General features: G+C 35.5%; 1 protein-coding gene across 1 annotated transcript in view; it reads left to right on the forward strand.

Annotated features, from left to right (window-relative positions):
* FMN2 (formin 2) overlaps positions 1-20,023 on the forward strand; it is a 410,616-nt gene that overhangs the window by 269,049 nt on the left and 121,544 nt on the right. The window contains exons 12-13 of the mRNA XM_066235150.1: positions 1,121-1,180; positions 1,337-1,457. Coding sequence (XP_066091247.1) covers positions 1,121-1,180; positions 1,337-1,457 — 181 coding nt within the window. The remainder of the gene's footprint in view (positions 1-1,120; positions 1,181-1,336; positions 1,458-20,023) is intronic.

Here is a 20,023-nt window from a genome sequence, read left to right on the forward strand (position 1 = left end):
TAAAGTTATGGTGCTATTGAACTTTCCAGGGAATATAGTTAGTGTCATAGAGGTTTTTTTTAAAGATATATTTGGTCTCCTACATTCAGATTATCTAGTACTAATTTTGAGCAATGCAAAAAATAATTAAAAATTAATGCCACCCAATGTTCAAGAAAGGTGTTGAAAGCTGTTTGTTGAAGACTGTTAGATATGAAACAATTGTATACTTTTTTCTATAAATCTACCTACACACATTGCATTATATATAGCTGCATGGATATGGATATGAATCCCTCAATCTCATTGGATGATACTACAATTTATAATATGTATTTGCACTTTTAAAACTCTTGATTACTTGAAATACTTAACTTTATTTTTATTTCCCTAATCTATACACTAATAAGACAGTCACACTTCCTGTTGCCATGATACCTATAAGTCCCCTGGATAGAAATGCTAGCAATATTTACTCATCTCAGTTAAGATAGTAGTTATACCTCTTACTAATAAAACATAAAAATTAATTAACTAATTTTCTGATGGAGGAGAGTAATAATAGGAAAGTATAGTTGTGACCCTACCCTTAAACAACTGTACTTAACACATGCAGCTTAGATTGAAGCACTGGGGAAGAAAAGATCTAGACCAGGAGTCGGGAACCTTTTTGGCTGAGAGAGCCATGAACGCCACATATTTTAAAATGTAATTCCGTGAGAGCAATAAAACAATCTGTGTACGTTAGGCATTATCCAATAAAAATTTGGTGTTGTCCCAGAGGACAGCTGTGATTGCTCCAGCCACCCACAACCATGAACATGAGCGGTAGGAAATGAGTGGATTATAGTAGATGAGAATGTTTTATATTTTTAACGTTATTATTTTTTTTATTGAAGATTTGTCTGCGAGCCAGATGCAACAATCAAAAGAGCCACATCTGGCTCGTGAGCCATAGGTTCCGACCCCTGTTCTATACTGTGAAACCCCTTAGATAAAGTCACTAAACTAAAGTAACTTTCACATTTGTTCTAAATTTCCTCATCTACATATGATGATTTCCTGGGATTTATTTTATTCAATACTATATATTTAATAATTTAAACAATACATCTTTACTTACTTTGGTCTTTCTGCCTAGGACAATAGCAGAAGCCTTTTGTCATATATCGTTTGCTATTACCTTCGAAATTTTGATGAGGTAAGACAATGTTTGCACATAGGTCTAGTTTGTTATTCTTTATTGTTGAATGTTTCGGCATTGTCTGTTTTTGTTGTTTTGCCATTGCTGCTCTTGTATTTGCTTATTTCCACAAATGCTGATTTGTTTAAAAATGATGTGTTTCTTGCTAAATAGGATGCCGGAAAAGAACAGTGTGTCTTTCCCTTACCAGAGCCCCAGGACCTTTTTCAGGCCTCCCAGATGAAGTTTGAAGATTTTCAAAAAGATCTCAGAAAATTAAAGAAAGACTTGAAAGGTAACTCATAATCTTAATGAAACTCATTCACTGAGTTTCAATGCTGAGTGTGTTATTTAGGCTTTCTAATAAGAGGGGACTTTGCAACGTTCTTGAACAAAACATCTTTGACGGCCTTGTAGAACTAAATATTGTTTGGTATGGCAGAAGAAAGATTTGACCAAGAATTTTATTCTTTTGAATTTAAAAAGTTATGTGTATTAGAAATTCAGATGTCAACTATTATTTTGGTTATTTGAATAGCAGTCTCCTTCATCAGGAGCCAATTTGATTCTTTTTTTTTTTTTTTTTTTTTACTTTAAAGCCAAGAGCATTTGCACATTTCTCCTGTCATATTAAAGGGTGTCTAGTACCTCCTCACCCTCCATTCTTATACTTGCCCAAGATTTTGAGGCTTGTAAACTTTCCTGGGAATAAAATAGCTTTTTTCACATATTTGGTTAAGAAACACATTTCTGTATGTTTTATTGTTAGTTGAGAAGCCTTACATCAAATCATTTTGAAGAGAGTCTGAAATTCTTCAGATTTCTAAATTAATAAGAATGTTTACACAAAAGCAAATAGTTGACACTTATAAAAATTATTTTTGTAAGTAAAACCCGTTTTATTCCCTGTTCATGAGGTTTCTTATTGTTAAGGAGCTGAGAACAAACACCTCAGCTATCTATTTAAGCCTCTAACTTTATTAAGCACAGACAGGGAATGAATAAATTTACATGATATTTTCATCTGATATGTTGCTATGTGAAAAAAAGATGCTTTGTTACTCCTATCCAGAAACCCAAAGGATGATAGAATTTTTTAGGAGCATCTATCCAATTTTGAAATGCTCATGAATGCTGATCTATAATGAACTTTATGGAGGCACATATATTTTGGTTTCAGATGCTTTTATATGGATTAAAATCAACATACTAGCATTATATAGTTTGCTTTTAGTTCCTAAACATTCAACACATTTATTATAAGCCTATGCAGAATGGGCATTTGTAGGTGCTCTGGGTAACCTCAAATATAGGTACTCATTTATTGAACCCAAGAATGACTGCTTATGTTATGTTTGTATAACACTATGTTACAATGTATTTTTAAGTATGATTTTTAAAAATAATAAAAAGCCAATTATTCATACACAGTATTTATCATACTTCAAAATTATACTAAGTATATTGGTTTGCTTATTAATCTCTCTCTCTGTTTCTGTGTAGGGACATTTCTGGGTTATCAGGAAAATACTTTACCCTTTTATCTACAGTTCAGTCTTGCAAAGTAGGTTTTCATAGTTTATAGGTGATTTGATAAAGGAAAGGAATGGTACTCTTTTACCAGGGGATTTATGTTTACTTATGATGTTGGTGCATCACTTTGGAATGTTACCTCATTTCTTTTTCATATTTACATGCTTTCCTACGATAGTTATTAAATATACACGTAGCCATAAAAATAGCATTCTCCCAAGACTTGGAGCTAAACAGAACTAACAGCCACCAGCTAATGGTTTTGAAAAGGACCAATACCCACTGCCATTTGTACTACTTCCTCTTGCATATCTGTCTCCTTGAGTCTGTGCTAACAACAGAAGATTAAAAATTGAAAGAGTATCTTAGCGATTTTTGAGTGCCTCAGAGGGTTAGAAGGCAATGACTTTAACTGAAAGGGTTTACTCTTTACGGATAATAAGGCAGACTTCTGTGAAGGGCGTGTTTTCTCAATGAGCACCTATAGCATTTGCCTACCATAGTATTTTCTCAAGTTTGTTCCTGTTTGTGAATATTTGATGCCCTAGAAAGGGGGGTTTTCATGACCAAATAAAGATAAGAAATTCACAGTGTTTTCTGAAAGAAGAGTTAGTAGCAGTTCTCCGATTTATCTGCCTACAGAGCAGTTATTATCACGGAAAATCTGGTAGGTTCTGTGGTTGGTGGAACACATTTTAAAAAACACGAGGCTGGTTCTGTGTTAGTAACCAAAGCATGGCATTTGCTTCTGAGGTGCTTACAGAAAAGGTGGGGGAATGAAACTACAGTTCATGAAATAAAGCAGTTATGGCTCATATCTTGTAAAATGAGAATGACTTATGCTATTTACAAAGATGTCAAACTCTGAGGTAGCCTTTAAACCCTGACAAATTATAATTTAATCATGCCTCTATTATTTTGCTTTTCCAAAATTTGAGTTTGTGTATAGAAAATAAGATATGTTGTAACACAAGGAAGGGAATCCTGTGAGCTGAAACTTAATTAAATTCAGTTTCTGGGAGGATTCCACATGAATGTAGTATTTCATATCAACAAGGCATGAATAAAACTGCCTCATGTTCCTTTTTGGAATGAGATGGGTATAAATAGATATGTGCATTCATTTGGCTAAATGGGAGTCAAAAGAGAGATTATTAGATTATGTTATTTTGGGTATAACTAGTTTAAAATAAAGTCCACTTTGATAAATGTAGCCTATTAAAAATGATTCCTTCTAAGTGATTAAATTAGTCAATTCATTTAAGAAGATTCAAATATGCTGTCTACTTTTTGTCAAAAGCATGTTGTTTTAAGGTTTAAAAAAGAAAATGATATATGTAAAGAATTTATCTCAATACTTTCCATCTAATAAATATCCAATACATATTGTCTATTTGTAATAAGGAAAAACTAGAATAGTGTGATTAGTTTGATAAAGAGATAGAAAAGCTATTAAGACACTTCTTTTCTGGCTGTATAATAGCTCCAGCTCCTGCTTAGAGATGACTTTATTATTATTATTGACTTATTTTTCAGGGAAGATTGAGAAATTACATCTGATGGCTCAGACATTTTAATAAGGCATCTGAATCTCATGTTGGCATTTTGTTGAGTAGAGCGTTCATGTTGTTTGGTATCTATACTTGTTTACAAGACTTCCCTAGCTTTCGGGATACTTCCCTGTTTTTCTGAGCTCAGTGACAGGGGGTTCATTAGGCAACTTGATCTGCTTTTGATCTCTTCTGGCTGTCAGCAGCTTCTCTGATGCAGTCATGCCAAATGATGATTTCTGTGCCAGTGCCTTCCTTGGGTAAAAATTGTAGCACTTGCCACATGACTTAAATCAACTCAACAGGAACAGAGCATTGAGTAATTAAGTTACCAGAACTGGGTGAGAAAGTTTTCATGCAAATTTTTCCCTGTATCCTCTACTTCCCTCTCACCTTCAATACTTGCCTTGAAAATGTTTAAAATTAATTAATCTCCCTTCAAGTGGAAGTAATGTCAGAGATATGAGAGATTTAGGAAAAACAAGTCTTTAAATTTGTATTGATTTATATGTTTATGTCAATTATATTTACAATTATGAATTTCTGATGTTTATTTTTTAAGAAAAAATATTATAAACTCAAGCCAAATGCAATCAATAGCTTCTTTTAAAATAATGTTTTATTATTATTTTAAAATGAATATCAGTTCAGCATGGAAACATCAGACAATATTGAAAAATGTAGAGCAGAAAATATACTTACTTATAATTCTAGAGTCCAATGATAAATAACTTAGTATTTTGGTATATTTTTATTTGGATGTGTGTGTTGCACATGTATGATTATACCATTGGAACAATGGTGCATATAATTTTGTAATTTTTGCTCATTCATGTATTCTTTGCTTTATAATTGGATAATTTAATTTATTTTCAATTGCATTCTGTCTTGTTTTTTTGTCATCTTGACAAATTGTTCAGTATTCTCTCCCTGACTTTTCCAATACATTTAGAAGCTATAGATAATGTTTCTATTAATTTGTTAGCTGGTCTTAAATGTTTACATATTTTCTTAATTTATATAATTTAATAACATGCTATAAATTTATTTAGTATATTTATCTTCCCAAATAAGATAGATATTTTAGAACATTCTAATTAAATTAAACTACTTTCCATCTTTATTCTAGTGTTTATTTCAGTTTTAGTCCTATCATTTTTCTTTCAAAAATTCCTCATATTTTAATTATTAGGTAATAATATTTGCCAATATTTAATCACTCTTTATGCTAACATTTTTACATCTTATTTTTACCCTTCTGTTTGATTGTTATCTCAGTGAGGATTGGTACATGTTAAACTTTAGTCTAAAAACTACTAAAAAAAAATTTCCCCTCCATTCTGAATAATAATTTTGCTGGATACAGAATTCTACATCAACTTATTTTTTAATCAGTATTTTGAAGATAACTTTTTTTTCTTTTGCCATCTCTTATCACTGATAAGTCTTTTTTTCAACCTAATAATTAGTCTTTTATAGATCATCTATTTTTTTCTTTTTGGTGAATTTTATAATTTTTTTGTTTTTTTTTAATTCATCTTTGGCTTTGCTTTAATATGTTCAATATGAATTAATGTATTTTTATTTTCTTTGTTTATTTATTACCTTTCTCTGTACTTAGTAAGAACTTCCAACTTAAACAACTACTGTCTTCATTAATGTCTTAAGAATTCTCAGCAATTATTTGTTCATCACTTTTCTCCTTTTCTTCTGAAACTCACTTTTGATGTGCATAGAAGCTGCTTAGTCTAACCCTTCATGTCTTCTAACTTCTCTTTCATATTTTAAAAATTCATCCCATTTTTCTTTTGTGATACTCCTCATGAATTCCTCAACATTGTCTTTCAGTTCATTAATTCCCTCTTTGACTCTATCCATCTGGTGTTTATATTATCAATGCAACTATTTTTTCACTTAGTTATGTACTTATTGATTGTTTCTCATACATGCCCTGACTGAGGGTTGAACCCACTACCACTGGTATGCTGGGTCGATGCTTCAGCTACTGAGCCACCCAGTCAGGGCCAGCTATCATAATAATTTTTATCTTTCCAAGATTTCTAGTATTTTTTTACCATATCAATTTTTACCATAAAATTAATTTTTGTTCTTATTTTGCATATTATTTTTCTTTACCTTTTTAATGTTTAAAAAATATATTAAAGTCCTTTTCAGATTTTCTGTACTGTTAGTTTCATCTGAAATGAATTCATGTTTTATTTGTTAATACTTATAATCTGTCTTTCTACTCACTAGTTTTCTTTGTGGTATTAAAATGTTGATTAAAAACAGGTGTTAAAAAGTTACAGCTTGTGTGCCAGTGAGGCCCCTTTTTGCAAATAAAGTTCAGTTGGTACATAGCCACATACAACCAATCATTTATGTACTGTCTGTGATTGCTTTTGTGTTACAACTCAAGAGTTGAGGAATTATGATCAAAATTGTCTGTTAATCTGTTTTTCTTTTATTCTCCCTTTTTCCAGTACCACCCCCTACCCTGCCCACCCCACCCAATGCTGCATTTTCTTGATTGATTTTTCAGTTGCTTGACTTGTCCTACCTTAGGCCAGAACCAAACCTTCTATCAGCAACCTGAGGTTTATTGTAGATTCAGTCTTCAAGTTGATGAGTGACTTGGCTCAGATGATACCCAAAGAGCTGTGTCTGCCTACTTTTGCTCCCTCAAGCACATAGATGCATGTGGGCTGTTTATATCCTCTTCTGATAGCTTGGGGAGCCCAGTAACAGCTCTGGGTTTCCACTAATGAGATTAGTTCCATTCCCTGCTTTGTGAAATATCTCATCACCAATAGTGACATAAGCCAAAATCTTTACCTCTCCTTCACATGCACACACCAAATTACTTCTTACTTGGGCACTGTTTATTAAGTTGGGCTTTCCTACTATTTTTCTTCCAAGGAGATACTGATTTTTTAAAAGCATACCCTGTCTCTTTGATTTTCTTTTTTTATGTCCTTATTTATTGCTATGCATTTACAACAGAAGGAAGTCTCAGCCTATAATTAATTCATCATTCCAATTGACTGGACATCTGTATTCATTTTTATATGTTATATATTTTCCCCACTGAAAATTTTAGCAGCATTTTCCAGACTTCTTAATATAATTTAAAACCATTTAAGATGGTTTCATAATAATCTATCCTATGATTGTGCCATTATTTAATGAGTAATTTGATTCTTGTAAGAAATTACTCTTCCCAATTTTCCCTACTCTTGAGAAATACTGTGTTGAGCATCCTTATTCATAACCTTTTTACTATATTTTTTATTATTTCCTTAATATAGGGCCTTAGATTTAAGTTATTGGATTAGAAACTATGAATATTTTTTCAGATTCTTTATTTTATTGAATTTATTAAGGTGGCACTATTTAACATAATTATACAGGTTTCAGGTACTCAGTTCTACAACACATTTTGTGTACCATATATAGTGTGTTTTTTCAGATTCTTGATATTTATTACCAAAATACTGTCTAGAAAAACAACTTAAGAATTTAATAGGTGAGTTATCTCATAAAACATAATAGTAAAATAAAATTTATGAAATTTAGATCAGTAAGGAATCAGAGATATTATAATCTAATAACTTATCATTTATAAAATGTTTATTAAATCACTAGAAAATGAAATAATAAAGCATAATCCTTCTCTTGTAGCTCATAGACTAATAAGGAGGCCAATGGTTATATGTATGCATATGCATATATGACTACATGATATGACAAATATTTCTTAATTATATAAATAAGATACTATAGAAACATAGAGAAAGTAATGATAAAATATACTTGGAAATTAAATTTAAATTGGACTTTGAAAGATCAGTAAAGTTCTGTCTAGGGGAAAGAAGAGTAGAATTTCAAGCATGGGAAAAAGTATGAACAAAGTCACCAGTGTTGCTACTATTTGGGCTTTGTCTAATGATCCATGAAGTCAGGGGTTTTTCAGTTTAAATCTGAAGCAAACAATATATTCATATCTGTAATTTGGCTCACTACAGCAGAATTATAACTAAAGTCAGAATTGTATATACATATGGTCTGAAAAAGCCCCTATACGAGTATTTTGATATGTCTTTTGATATGCCTCTCCCACTTACAGTGAGTTCTACACCATTTTTTATTAAATCACAAATTATTATTCCTTGCTAAAAATCTAAGGACATCCTTAGCATAAAAGGAATGCAATTTAAAAATTCCTATTCTAAGACATTTTAATTAGAACATAGATAAGAACCAGAATGTGTCAAATTATAGGGCACTTTAGCATGGCTTATGAAAGAGTGGAAAGCATACTAATAAAATTAGTCTTGTTGAGCCCTGTTCTTTCTTTTAGATGGCATTTCTGTGTGACTCTGTGTTCGGTTGCATTATACACATCTGTCTCATGTAATATAGATTTTAAAAATGTACAAGTAATCTATCAAATGTTCATTACCCTTATACTCTCACCTGAAACAGTGGAGCTATGTTTCCAATGCACGTACCTTTCCTTGTTGAAATTTATTATGCATCAAGCATGTCTATAAAGTGCTGAGCCTAATATGTTTAAGTCAGCAATGTTTAGAGAAATGTGATGTTCTTTAAGACAGTGAAACTCAGAATTGGCATTTAATGAGCACTATTTATTGTCAAGATATTTTGCTTGATGCTTGGAGGAAAAAGAAGAATAATAAATAGGTTCTTGTACTGAAAAACACATATCATATCATATAGTTAAGAAGTCAGACATACAAACAGATAATTGCAATAAAATATAGTAAGACTTTAGTTAGGAATCGCCATTAGAGTGGAGTCATGACATTTGAATACTTTACAAGTAAAAAATATATGGAAGAAAATTTTAGCAGGTGAATCACCCAGTTCCATGGCATGAGATGAGTGCATTCTTGGAATTGCAAGCAATTCTAGGTGACTCAAATACAGGCTGAGTGCATGGGTGCAGAAAATGATAAAACCATAAGGATATATACTAACTAGATCATGAAAGCCAGCATAGCTATACTGAGCAGGAAGACCCTAAATGGATGAGAGGTGTGTGTCTGTATGTATGTGTCTGTGTATTTGTTTGGCATAGGTGGGAAGGAGAATGAAGGGTAGGCAGAGAAGCATTTCACTTAGAGAAAAAGTCTAAATACCCCTGTATTCTTGGGACATAACTAGCTAGTATGAGATGAGAGCTCCCATAGACCATACAAGTATATACACTTTATAAAGAGGTTATATTTTTTTCTAAGTGTAACATTCAACCATTAAAAGACTATATTTAGGGAACTGGAGTGATGAAGATTTATATCTTGAAAATATTGTTCTAACAAGCATAGAATTTGGGAGGTTTAGGAAGGAACTTAAATAAAAGATAATTGTGATTTTAACCCAGGAAGGAAGGGAACTAAACACATGATTCTAATTTTTAGGGGCAGTGATATAAGCAATTAGTTAATTTTTTCTGTGTACTAAGTAATATAGAAGTTCTTCTTTAAAAAATTGTATCACTTCATAATTTCCATTTCATCAAGACTGTGTAGGTTATATACTATTTTTCTGTTTGAGATGTTTACATTTTTTGTATCAGCTTTGAAAATAATGTTTTTCTTTGTGGTATTTTTTCTGAAGGTAATAAGCTTCGAGTATCTTTCTCTCTTCTCATCCTTTCTCCCCTCCTCCATCCCAATATGCACATGTACTTGGCTCAAATGAACATTTCTGAGGTTTTCTAGACTTTTCATCAGGTAAATCTCTTGAATCGTCATTAAATTCAACAGTAATTTTGCCTACTGGGCAGGCAAACTCAGACAGACTTTTCCTCTGCCTGAAATGCTTTTCTGCCTACCCTTTATTCTCCTTCCCACCTGTGCCACACACACACACACACACACACACACACACATACACACCTCATCCATTTAGGGTCTTCCTGCTCAGCAGTGGAAGAGAGAGTTAATGAGAAGAAAATCAAGTCATTAGTCATTGAATTCTAAGATTTGATGCCATATTTCACTTTAGGAAAAAAATAGTGAAGTTGTACTTCCTCATTTTCACTAATCATTTACTTTATTAACACAACTGCCTTGAAAAAAAAAACATAGTAAATTAGAAGTGATTAGTTCTCTGACATTTTGAGTTAAGATTTATTTTATAAATTATCCATGATTGTGTTACAAAGTACACTTCGCAAAAATATTTTTTTAGTGCAATTGCCAATTTAGAGTATTTCAAAGCTATAAGATGTTATTTCTCACAGAGAACTGGTGTAAGCAAATTACTACACAAGTGCATGGTCTTCAAATATATAGTACATGATCACCATGGGATTCAAGTTATTTATAGCACTCCTACTCATCCTTTTATACTCAGTTAAAATGTCTTCCCTTCAGTAAAGCTGTCCGGATGAACTTTCCCTGTAGGAGAACATTAATAAGGGTATACAGTATGAGTGGAAACTTGCAGAGGTACATGATAACATGTTAAGAGTTCGAGTGTAGATGTCAATAACTTTTAAAAGTATACCTAAAATTTGATCTTGGTAAATACTACTAATTAGTATCTTTTTCAGAAATTTAAAAAGTCAGAATGTGAAATATTGGCAGAGATGTAAATTAGAGAGAACTCTTTTATAATGATAATGGAGATATAAGTTGATATACTTTCTTGGGACACCGTCTCACATAACTAATTAAATCAAAAAAGTCTACACTCTCTGACCCAGGATTTGGTCCCTGGCCAAACTATATGTCCCAGTACACAGGGGACTACATGAAATATATAACTGTATTAACATTTATAGGAACAACCCCAAACCCTTTAGATTTTTTCAACAAAATAATTGTGTAAATTATGTTATCTTCTTTAGAAGAACATCTATTGAACAGTGAAACCAATTACACTGCATTTACCTGAATTAAAAATGAATAAATCTTACTAATGCAATCTTGAGAAAAAATAAGGCATAAGAAAAATACAAGTAGTATGATTTCAGTTTGCAAAGTTCAAATATGTATATATAATTACTTGTTTAGGATAGAAAGAGAGCGAAGAACACAGACTTGATGATAGTGGTAATATCTGGGCCTAAGGGTGAGACCCTTCTGTGAATTTAAAAAAACTCAAACTGACAAAACTCTTGAGCCCCAACACTTTACTTTAAATATAACTTTTGTTAATCATATGTTCATAGTCCCAAACTAGAAAAATATTTCAATCTGTAGATGGTGTGTCTTAAATTGTGGTTTCTTAAGCATTGGATAAAATGTTGCTTTATTTATATATTTAAAAGAGACAGACAAGTACGAGTTTTGCTCTTGGGGACTATGATTTATCTTTAAGTATTTTTAAATTCATTAATTGATTTTATACCACAAAGGTGCCCACTGGCAAGACACCATTTCTGGAGCAAATAACAACCTCCATGGCATCTGTTTCAGTGGAGAGATGTTACTCCCTGCAGCTTGATGTGTGGAATGTTTACTAAAGTCCTTTATGTGCCAGTCTGTTCCAGTTTCAGCATCAGAGCATATCAGTATTGGAAAATATTGGGGGCTGTAGTAACAATACTATTCCAGAGATGCTTATTGAGTTTTTGAGGTTTCTAGAGGAGTCACAGATGCCTGCAGTTACACTTCCAGTTATCATTTAATGACATTTTTTGAAGGGGCAGCCAATACAAAGCCAGGTGCTCAGCCAGAATTATCAAGATCCTGCATAAGCCTCTGTGACAATCACTCGTGCCCTTGATAAGCATTATCTACTACTTCTAAAAGTATGATTATACTCTATCCTTAGAAAATGTCAGGAACTTCACTCTAGATAAGTTTATACATGTAGTATGTTATGATACATTGTATAATATTTTCACTTTTATGCCAATAACAGTTATACTCGAGGCATTTATACCATTTTATTTGTAGAATTTAATCTTAAAGAATTTATTTATGCAACATAATTGAATGACAAGATAACCTGGAGATGTTTTCTTTGAACATATGTACCCTGATTTATTAATGTCATCCCATTAAAATGAATAAAAATTTATAAAAAAAAGAAAAGAAGAAAAAAAAGAATTTATTTGTACACATCCTAAATGTTTGTATAACTAGTTAATTTTTGAAAATATTATGGTTAAGGATGGACATATTTAAAGAACTCTAGAACCATGTGTGAAATATTTAAGTAGGTTAGTTGGTACCGCTGAGAGCCACAGGGTAGATGCAGAGGGACAGTATATTTGACAGTGCTGATGTAGCAGGTAAGGTTGGAGTCTAAAACCCTAGTTGACTCTATGGCACTTGCCATACAGCTTAGATCCTGACTGTGGCTAGAGAACACTTCCCTTAGAGGGCCAATTCTGTAACTTTTTCCTTGTGGTGATTCCTGTAGACCAAGTATGGGTAAAACCCAATGTCTCCGATTTTAGAACTACTTTGTAAGCATCTCATTGGCTGCATTGATCTGCTCTAAGAAGCTATGTGATGTTTGTGTCTTGAAAGTGAATCCAGAGTAATGTACAAACCATGGTTACATGGGAAACAGTTTGGTTTGGGAAAAAAGAATTTCTGATCTAGTCAATCTTCTTTCCTTGTGACTGTAATGTGGCTTCCTTCACACTGGAGGCAGGTTTACGGATGCCAGGGAAACTTTCTGGAAACTCACAGAAAAGCAGCGACTCTAAACTGGTGAACATTGATTGATATAAGTTGGAGGCATATAAGAAGTTACAGCTCAAATATTTAAATTCTCTACATAATGAGCAGAATCCTCATGATCATGGTTCATTTCATAGAGTGGTGTGTGATGTTCTTATTTAAATCTGGTAGTAATAAGATGATGATAGCTGTATCCCCACCATGCCTGTCTGTGGATGTCACTTGGTAGTAAAACCCATTTTCCAGTGGGAACATCTGAGAGGCTTTTGTTCTTCCTATCCTCTGGATAGATTTTTCTTTGTATTTGGGAGCCTAATCATGCTTTCCAATATTAGCCTTTAATGCAATACAAATTTTGGGGGGATTAGCAAAGTCTTTAAATTAAACAAAAGCCTGCATGATTGGAATTACTCAGTTATGCCAACAGCCTTTAATAGATTAAAAAATATATTTGGATTTGACTGTAATACAATTTTCCAGGAATTCTATATTATATTATGTTTTTAATAATATTACTAAATGACCCTTCAAGTTTGTGAGATAAAAGTGTTTGTCATTTTTATTTTTATTTTTTTATTTATTCATTTTTAGAGAGGAGAGAGAGAGGTAGAGAGAAGGGGGGAGGAGCTGGAAGCATCAACTCCCATATGTGCCTTGACCAGGCAAGCCCAAGGTTTCAAACCAGCGACCTCAGCATTTCCAGGTCGACGCTTTATCCACTGAGCCACCACAGGTCAGGCCAAAGTGTTTGTCATTTTTAAAAAAATTATTAGTCACATACCAATTTTGAAGATGATAAGTAATGGCCAGGATGAGGTTATGCAATAAGAGGCACTAGGGTTAAAAGAAGGGTGGGGTTCAATCTAATAAATTCCTTTATCCAATATATTTATATATATTATTGAATATATAAGTATATATATATATATATATAAGAACTATACATACATAAGTATATACAAACTCTAGAACTTTACATTTTATTTTTATAGTTATCCAACAGGCATTTTCTTCAGAATATAATGAATAAAGCAACAGCCATCCACAAATAATTGCACAGTGTCAAGAGCTTTGGGTTACCACCATTGGAGGCTTACTATCCAGATTAAGGAAAGTCATGGTCATTGACATAGTGGAAAGCACTTTTATTTGCACATTTTATTGCTTTCTCTGTATTTCACTGGGCACACAGAAGTGAATAGGGCAGTCCTTGACTTCAGGGAATGCAGATTATAATCAGAGATAGATACACATAAACAAATAAATGCAATAAGATAATATCATTAATAGCTATCATGTTTTGAGAACTTCTTAATTGTCAGCTCAGTGCTTAGCACTCAAGTTCCCTGACTGTATCATCCCAATTTTTTTTTTTTTTTTTTTTTGTATTTTTGTATTTTTCTGAAGCTGGAAACAGGGAGAGACAGTCAGACAGACTCCCGCATGTGCCAGGATCCACCTGGCACGCCCACCAGAAGGCTATGCTCTGCCTACCAGGGGGCGATACTCTGCCCATCCGGGGCGTCGCTCTGCCACAACCAGAGCCACTCTAGCACCTGGGGCAGAGGCCAAGGAGCCATCCCCAGCGCCCGGGCCATCTTTGCTCCAATGGAGCCTTGGCTGCGGGAGGGAAAGAGAGAGACAGAGAGGAAGGAGGGGGGGTGGAGAAGCAAATGGGCGCTTCTCCTGTGTGCCCTGGCCGGGAATTGAACCCGGGTCCCCCGCACGCCAGGCCAACACTCTACCGCTGAGTCAACCGGCCAGGGCCTCATCCCAATTTCTAGTTGAGGAAGTTGGGGGGGCTCAGATAATTTATGGACTAGCCCAGGACCAAAAGCTACTAATAGAGCCAGACTTGACTCCAATTCTATTTTGTTCACGTCTTTCCTTTTATTTTATATCATTCATACTTGTTCTATCGAAGAGGGAGATGCAAAGTTCAGGAGGAGATTGATCCTCTTGGCTTAGTGAGATAGTTGAATCTTGCTCTGATAGTTGTATATGGATGGACAAATTCAAGTTCCACAGTTTATCATAAAGGATAAGAGTGGATGAATAGCATGCATAAGGCATGGGGAAACTTCAATAGGTATGACTTTTCCAAATTAATAAGTTTGTATTGATAGGAGAATCCAATTCATTTTTCCATTCATTCCCCAGACAATTGTCAATGCCTATTGCCTGCCTGGGAATGTCCTCAATGCTAGCCAGAAAGTGGAGTGAGTAAATAAAAAATGATGAGAGAGGGGGGGTCTTCATGTCTCCTCAAAGAGAGTGGAATTTTGTGACTCACTAGAGATCTAAACTATCAATGGTGGATTTAAATTTTAAAACTTTTTAATTCTGTAAGTAACTATGTGAATCTATCTGAAATATTTTAAAAGCAAACTCAGCTATGTCATTCCACAGGGTACACTGTGAAGAGGGAGAGAGAGACTTCTGCTTGGTACATGGTTGAAAATTCTAATAATTAGAGCAGCCCAGTAAGGAAAAAATTGCCTGGCAGAGACATGAATGGACATCACTAGAAACACCAAGATACGTGACAAGCATCTTTTGGGGCGTTAGGGAAGGAGGACTGGAAATGAAATGAGGTTGCCAGGAAATGACCCGAGAGATTTTCTGGATCTAAAGTTCTACTTGTATACAAGAAAATCTATTATAAGTAAAAGGGAAAACATAGAAGAAACAGAAAAAAGAGTTTTGGCTTACATTTATATTAAGAATACAGTTTCTATGCATAAGCCAAGAACATTTTAAAAATTTAATGAAATTTAACTTAAAATGTATTTTTCCTCATTAAAATTTTTTTTTATTATACCTTTCTTATCTACATATTGTGTTGTTTAAAAGTTACTGAGTAAAAATGAAGACCTAGGGAAATTTTGGCACATTGGAGAAGATTTTGTCATAGTTAGTCTGAGATCCAACTCCATTTTCCTAATGAAATCCTCCTTCAAAGCACCAGATCCATTAGATTAACTTGTGCAAGAAGCTAATGGTGGGTGTTCTTATAGCCTCGTAGGCCTCCCATCACAGTGTAGACCGTCAGGCACAATGTCGCATCATGAAGAGGACAGTTCTTGATCCCATTTTCTAAGAAAAAGTGGCCAATTAAACAGTTGTCACTAATAGTCAAATATTCATCTCTCTTGTCGCAGCCTTTTAAAGTTTGGTAATCAGATCAGGTGAGAAATTAGATTCTTTTTCCCTTTTTTCCCATGCTGCCATAAGCTACTAGACACTAGGCAGCTAGTCTTTTTTTTTCTTTCTTTCTTTTTTTTACTTTTTTTTTTTTTTTTGTATTTTTCTGAAGCTGGAAACGGGGAGAGACAGTCAGACAGACTCCCGCATGCACCCGACCAGGATCCACCCGGCATGCCCACCAGGGGCGACGCTCTGCCCCTCCGGGGCGTTGCTCTGCCTCGATCAGAGCCACTCTAGCGCCCGGGGCAGAGGCCAAGGAGCCATCCCCAGCCCCTGGGCCATCTTTGCTCCAATGGAGGCTTGGCTGCAGGAGGGGAAGAGAGAGACAGAGAAGAAGGGGGGGGGCATGGAGAAGCAAATGGGCGCTTCTCCTATGTGCCCTGGCCAGGAATCTATCCCGGGTTCCCCGCACGCCAGGCCGACACTCTACCGCTAAGCCAACCAGCCAGGGCCTAGGCAGTTAGTCTTTTAATTTTCTCATCAGTATTGAAAATTAAGTAATTAAAAGCCATAGAGAATAAGGCAAGCTCCCTGCACAGAGGGATTTTCCCACAACATTTCTGTTCTGTCCACAGCAATAGTTACAGTGCCTGGAATAGATAGTACCTTGAATGCAGTGGGTAGTGAGTCAACATGTATGTCATACAATAATAGATTGGTAAGCAATTAGAAACTTAGCAGAGACCTTTGAGAATGTTTCTTCATGTGACTTTGCCAGAAATAATTCATTTAAATGATTAGAAAGACTGACAGATCTACCCTATTTCCTTTCATTGATGCAACTTGTCGTCTCCTATATACTAATTTATATACTTCTAGAAAACTCCCCAAATTAGAATATTACTAAGTATATCCTCATTATACATCCATCAACATCAATGGACACAGAATTTCTAACTACATGGGGCTGTCATAAGTGATAAGTCCTAAAGGAAGCTGACTTCTAGCACCTTATACTTTTTGTTTGTTTGTTTGTATTTTTTATATTTTTCTGAAGCTGGAAACGGGGAGAGACAGTCAGACAGACTCCTGCATGTGCCCGACCGGGATCCACCCGACACGCCCACCATGGGCTACGCTCTGCCCACCAGGGGCGATGCTCTGCCCCTCTGGGGTGACCAGAGCCACTCTAGCGCCTGGGGCAGAAGCCAAGGAGCCATCCTCAGTGCCCAGGCCATCTTTGCTCCAATGGAGGCTTGGCTGTGGGAGGGGAAGAGAGAGACAGAGAGGAAGGAGGGGGGGGTGGAGAAGCAAATGGGCGCTTCTCCTGTGTGCCCTGGCTGGGAATCGAACCTGGGTCCCCTGCACGCCAGGCCGACGCTCTACCGCTGAGCCAACCAGCCAGGGCCTGCTAGCACCTTCTTATCAGTTCATCTCTTTACCCTGTTTCTGACAGGCAACCCACTGTTTTCTGAGTAAAGCTGGGGATGAAGTGCTCACCACCTCACAAGGCTGGTTATTTCACTATGGGGATTCCCTAATGTAAAGCCAGGAGCCAGGGCCAGGGCCAGCATCAAAGCACCCCAGCTCATGCAGGTTCGCATTGGATTCGGACAGTCGGTAAAGAAACAATGGAGCCAAAAACTGATAGGCCATTTTCTTTAATTCTAGCTAGCACCCAGCAGGCAAGTAAAAATACACACTGGGCTCCAAAACCCACTCACATTCAGTGCTCACAAAGCCACTGACTTATCCGAGTTTCCTAGAATCAAAGGTTTCTAGCTCACCAGCCTTATTCTCCTCAGTTCCCCATCTCCTTCCTTATCCCAGATACAAACTCTACACAAACTGGCATCTCACTCAGTACTCCGCCATCTTGGCTGCTTCTCCTGGCCTACTCCACATGGCCTCCTTCTGCTCTCTGCTCTGCTCTCTCCTCTAATGATAATCTCAGGAGCCAAGAGAGCCAGCTCCTATTCTGCCCCTATTTTATAGTGTAGAAATCCAAACCTTTAATCCAATATACAAAATAGGGAAGTCTCTAATACAAAGTCACTTCTCTGAGGCATAATTGGATTGTACCGCCCCACATCAAAAAGGGTGGGAAAGGCTTAATCCCAAAACCAAGCCCCAGGCTACAAGGATTCTCAACACACATTAATATCACCTGGGCGACGGCCTCACGTGGGCAGCACCATTTTAACAAAGTGAGCATAATATATTTTATCTGCCCAACACCTAAACATTAGCCCATTCCCTTTACTTAGAACTGAAATCTGTCCCTCTAACTTGTGCTTGTTTAGTTTCCCCTATGGTTAACACAGAGGAAGTCTATGCCCTCTTGTCTTTGGAACTACACTTTGGCACTTTGAAAGCTTATGTTATGTCATGCTAGTTTTCTCTAAGCAAACAATAAGAGCAATACCTACTATTTTTAATGCCCCTATTTATATATCCAAGTACAGTTTCAAGGATTTTCCACCTAGAGTAACTAATACTCACACTCATGGTGGAGATTTTATTACATCTGCTAGATAAGAAAATTAAGATACAAACAGGTTTGGTAGTTAATCCCAAATCACAGGGTCATTCAGTGGATGAGTGAACTGGAATTTAAGCTATATCTGCTAGATTCCAAAACCTGACATGTTATTTTTACGTCAGTAGGTATTTATCCAGCCACAAGGACAACAAAAATTTACACATCCAACAACAAAAACTTAGATGTTAGGAATACAAATGGGAATTAGATTGCCCCTCTTTAAGTTGCTCGGTCTAGTAGGATAAAAGAGACACAATTAGAAATGACTTTAGAAGTGTGGTAGCTGGCTGATACTGAACTCCACCTCTTCAACTCACATACTGTATAATTTGGGCAGTCTCTCAGTGCTTTATTTTTCTCTGATGTAAAGCAAGAGCAATATTACTCATCCACTTCCAAGGGTTTTTTGAGTAACGAATGGGAAAAATACATGTAAAATAATTAGATATAGTCCTTGGCATATAAAAATAAATACTAGCTTTAATTCTGTGTGCACATAATGCTGTGGGATCACGAAGGAGGGACACCCAATCCTGCCTGGAGACACTGCACATGCTTAAAAGTGTAAGCACAGAGCACCTGCCCCCACCTACCAATATCTAACTGGCAATGCCTTAGGGAGATTCCTCCCAAACCTGAGTTTGGAAGGCTAAGGCAGAAGAGACTCCACGACACAATGGATTCCTGAAGTGGGCAATTAAGCCTATGGATGCTTTAGTCTTCTAGCAAATTAAGCTAAATGGAATGTTGCTGCTTCCTAGGGAGTCAGACTTTCCAGTTTTTAAAACCTAATGTAGCCTGACCTGTGGTGGTGCAGTGGATAAAGTGTCAACCTGGAAACACTGAGGTTGCCGGTTCAAAACCCTGGGCTTGCCTGGTCAAGGCACATATGGGAGTTGATGCTTCCTGCTCCTCTCTCTCTCTCTCTCTCTCTCTCTCTCCCTTCTCTATAATGAATAAATAAAATCTTTTAAAAAAATTAAAAAAAAAACACCTAATGTATAATTCCTTTGCTCTCTTTTCCCTTCAGTATCTAGTTGCTTACTTTAACTAATTCTGTTTTCTATTTGATGGGAAGGATATGTGTTAGCAATAAAAAAGCCTTCCTATATTCTCCTGCTTGGACAAGCCAATGACCTGGAGGGGGAAAAATGGGAAATACAGTGTTATGAGATAAAAAAAAAAAAGTATTTTAAAGAGTGCAGTTACAAAGTCTTCTAGAAGAATTGGCAACCCTACCATAAGAATTGTACTGAAAGTTTGTTTCCCTGAATCAGACATTTTTGTCTTTCAAATATGTGCTTTTCAATTTTGAATTCTTTTTTTTCAGGCTGAAGTTGTTCACTATCACCATAATAGCAGAAAAATTTTCAGAAATTTTCTTAGAAATGCTTCCTAATTGGGATCTGTAGACTGCAAAGAC

The sequence above is a fragment of the Saccopteryx bilineata genome, chromosome 1 (assembly GCF_036850765.1).
Source record: "Saccopteryx bilineata isolate mSacBil1 chromosome 1, mSacBil1_pri_phased_curated, whole genome shotgun sequence".
NCBI classification, from domain to species: Eukaryota; Metazoa; Chordata; class Mammalia; order Chiroptera; family Emballonuridae; genus Saccopteryx; species Saccopteryx bilineata.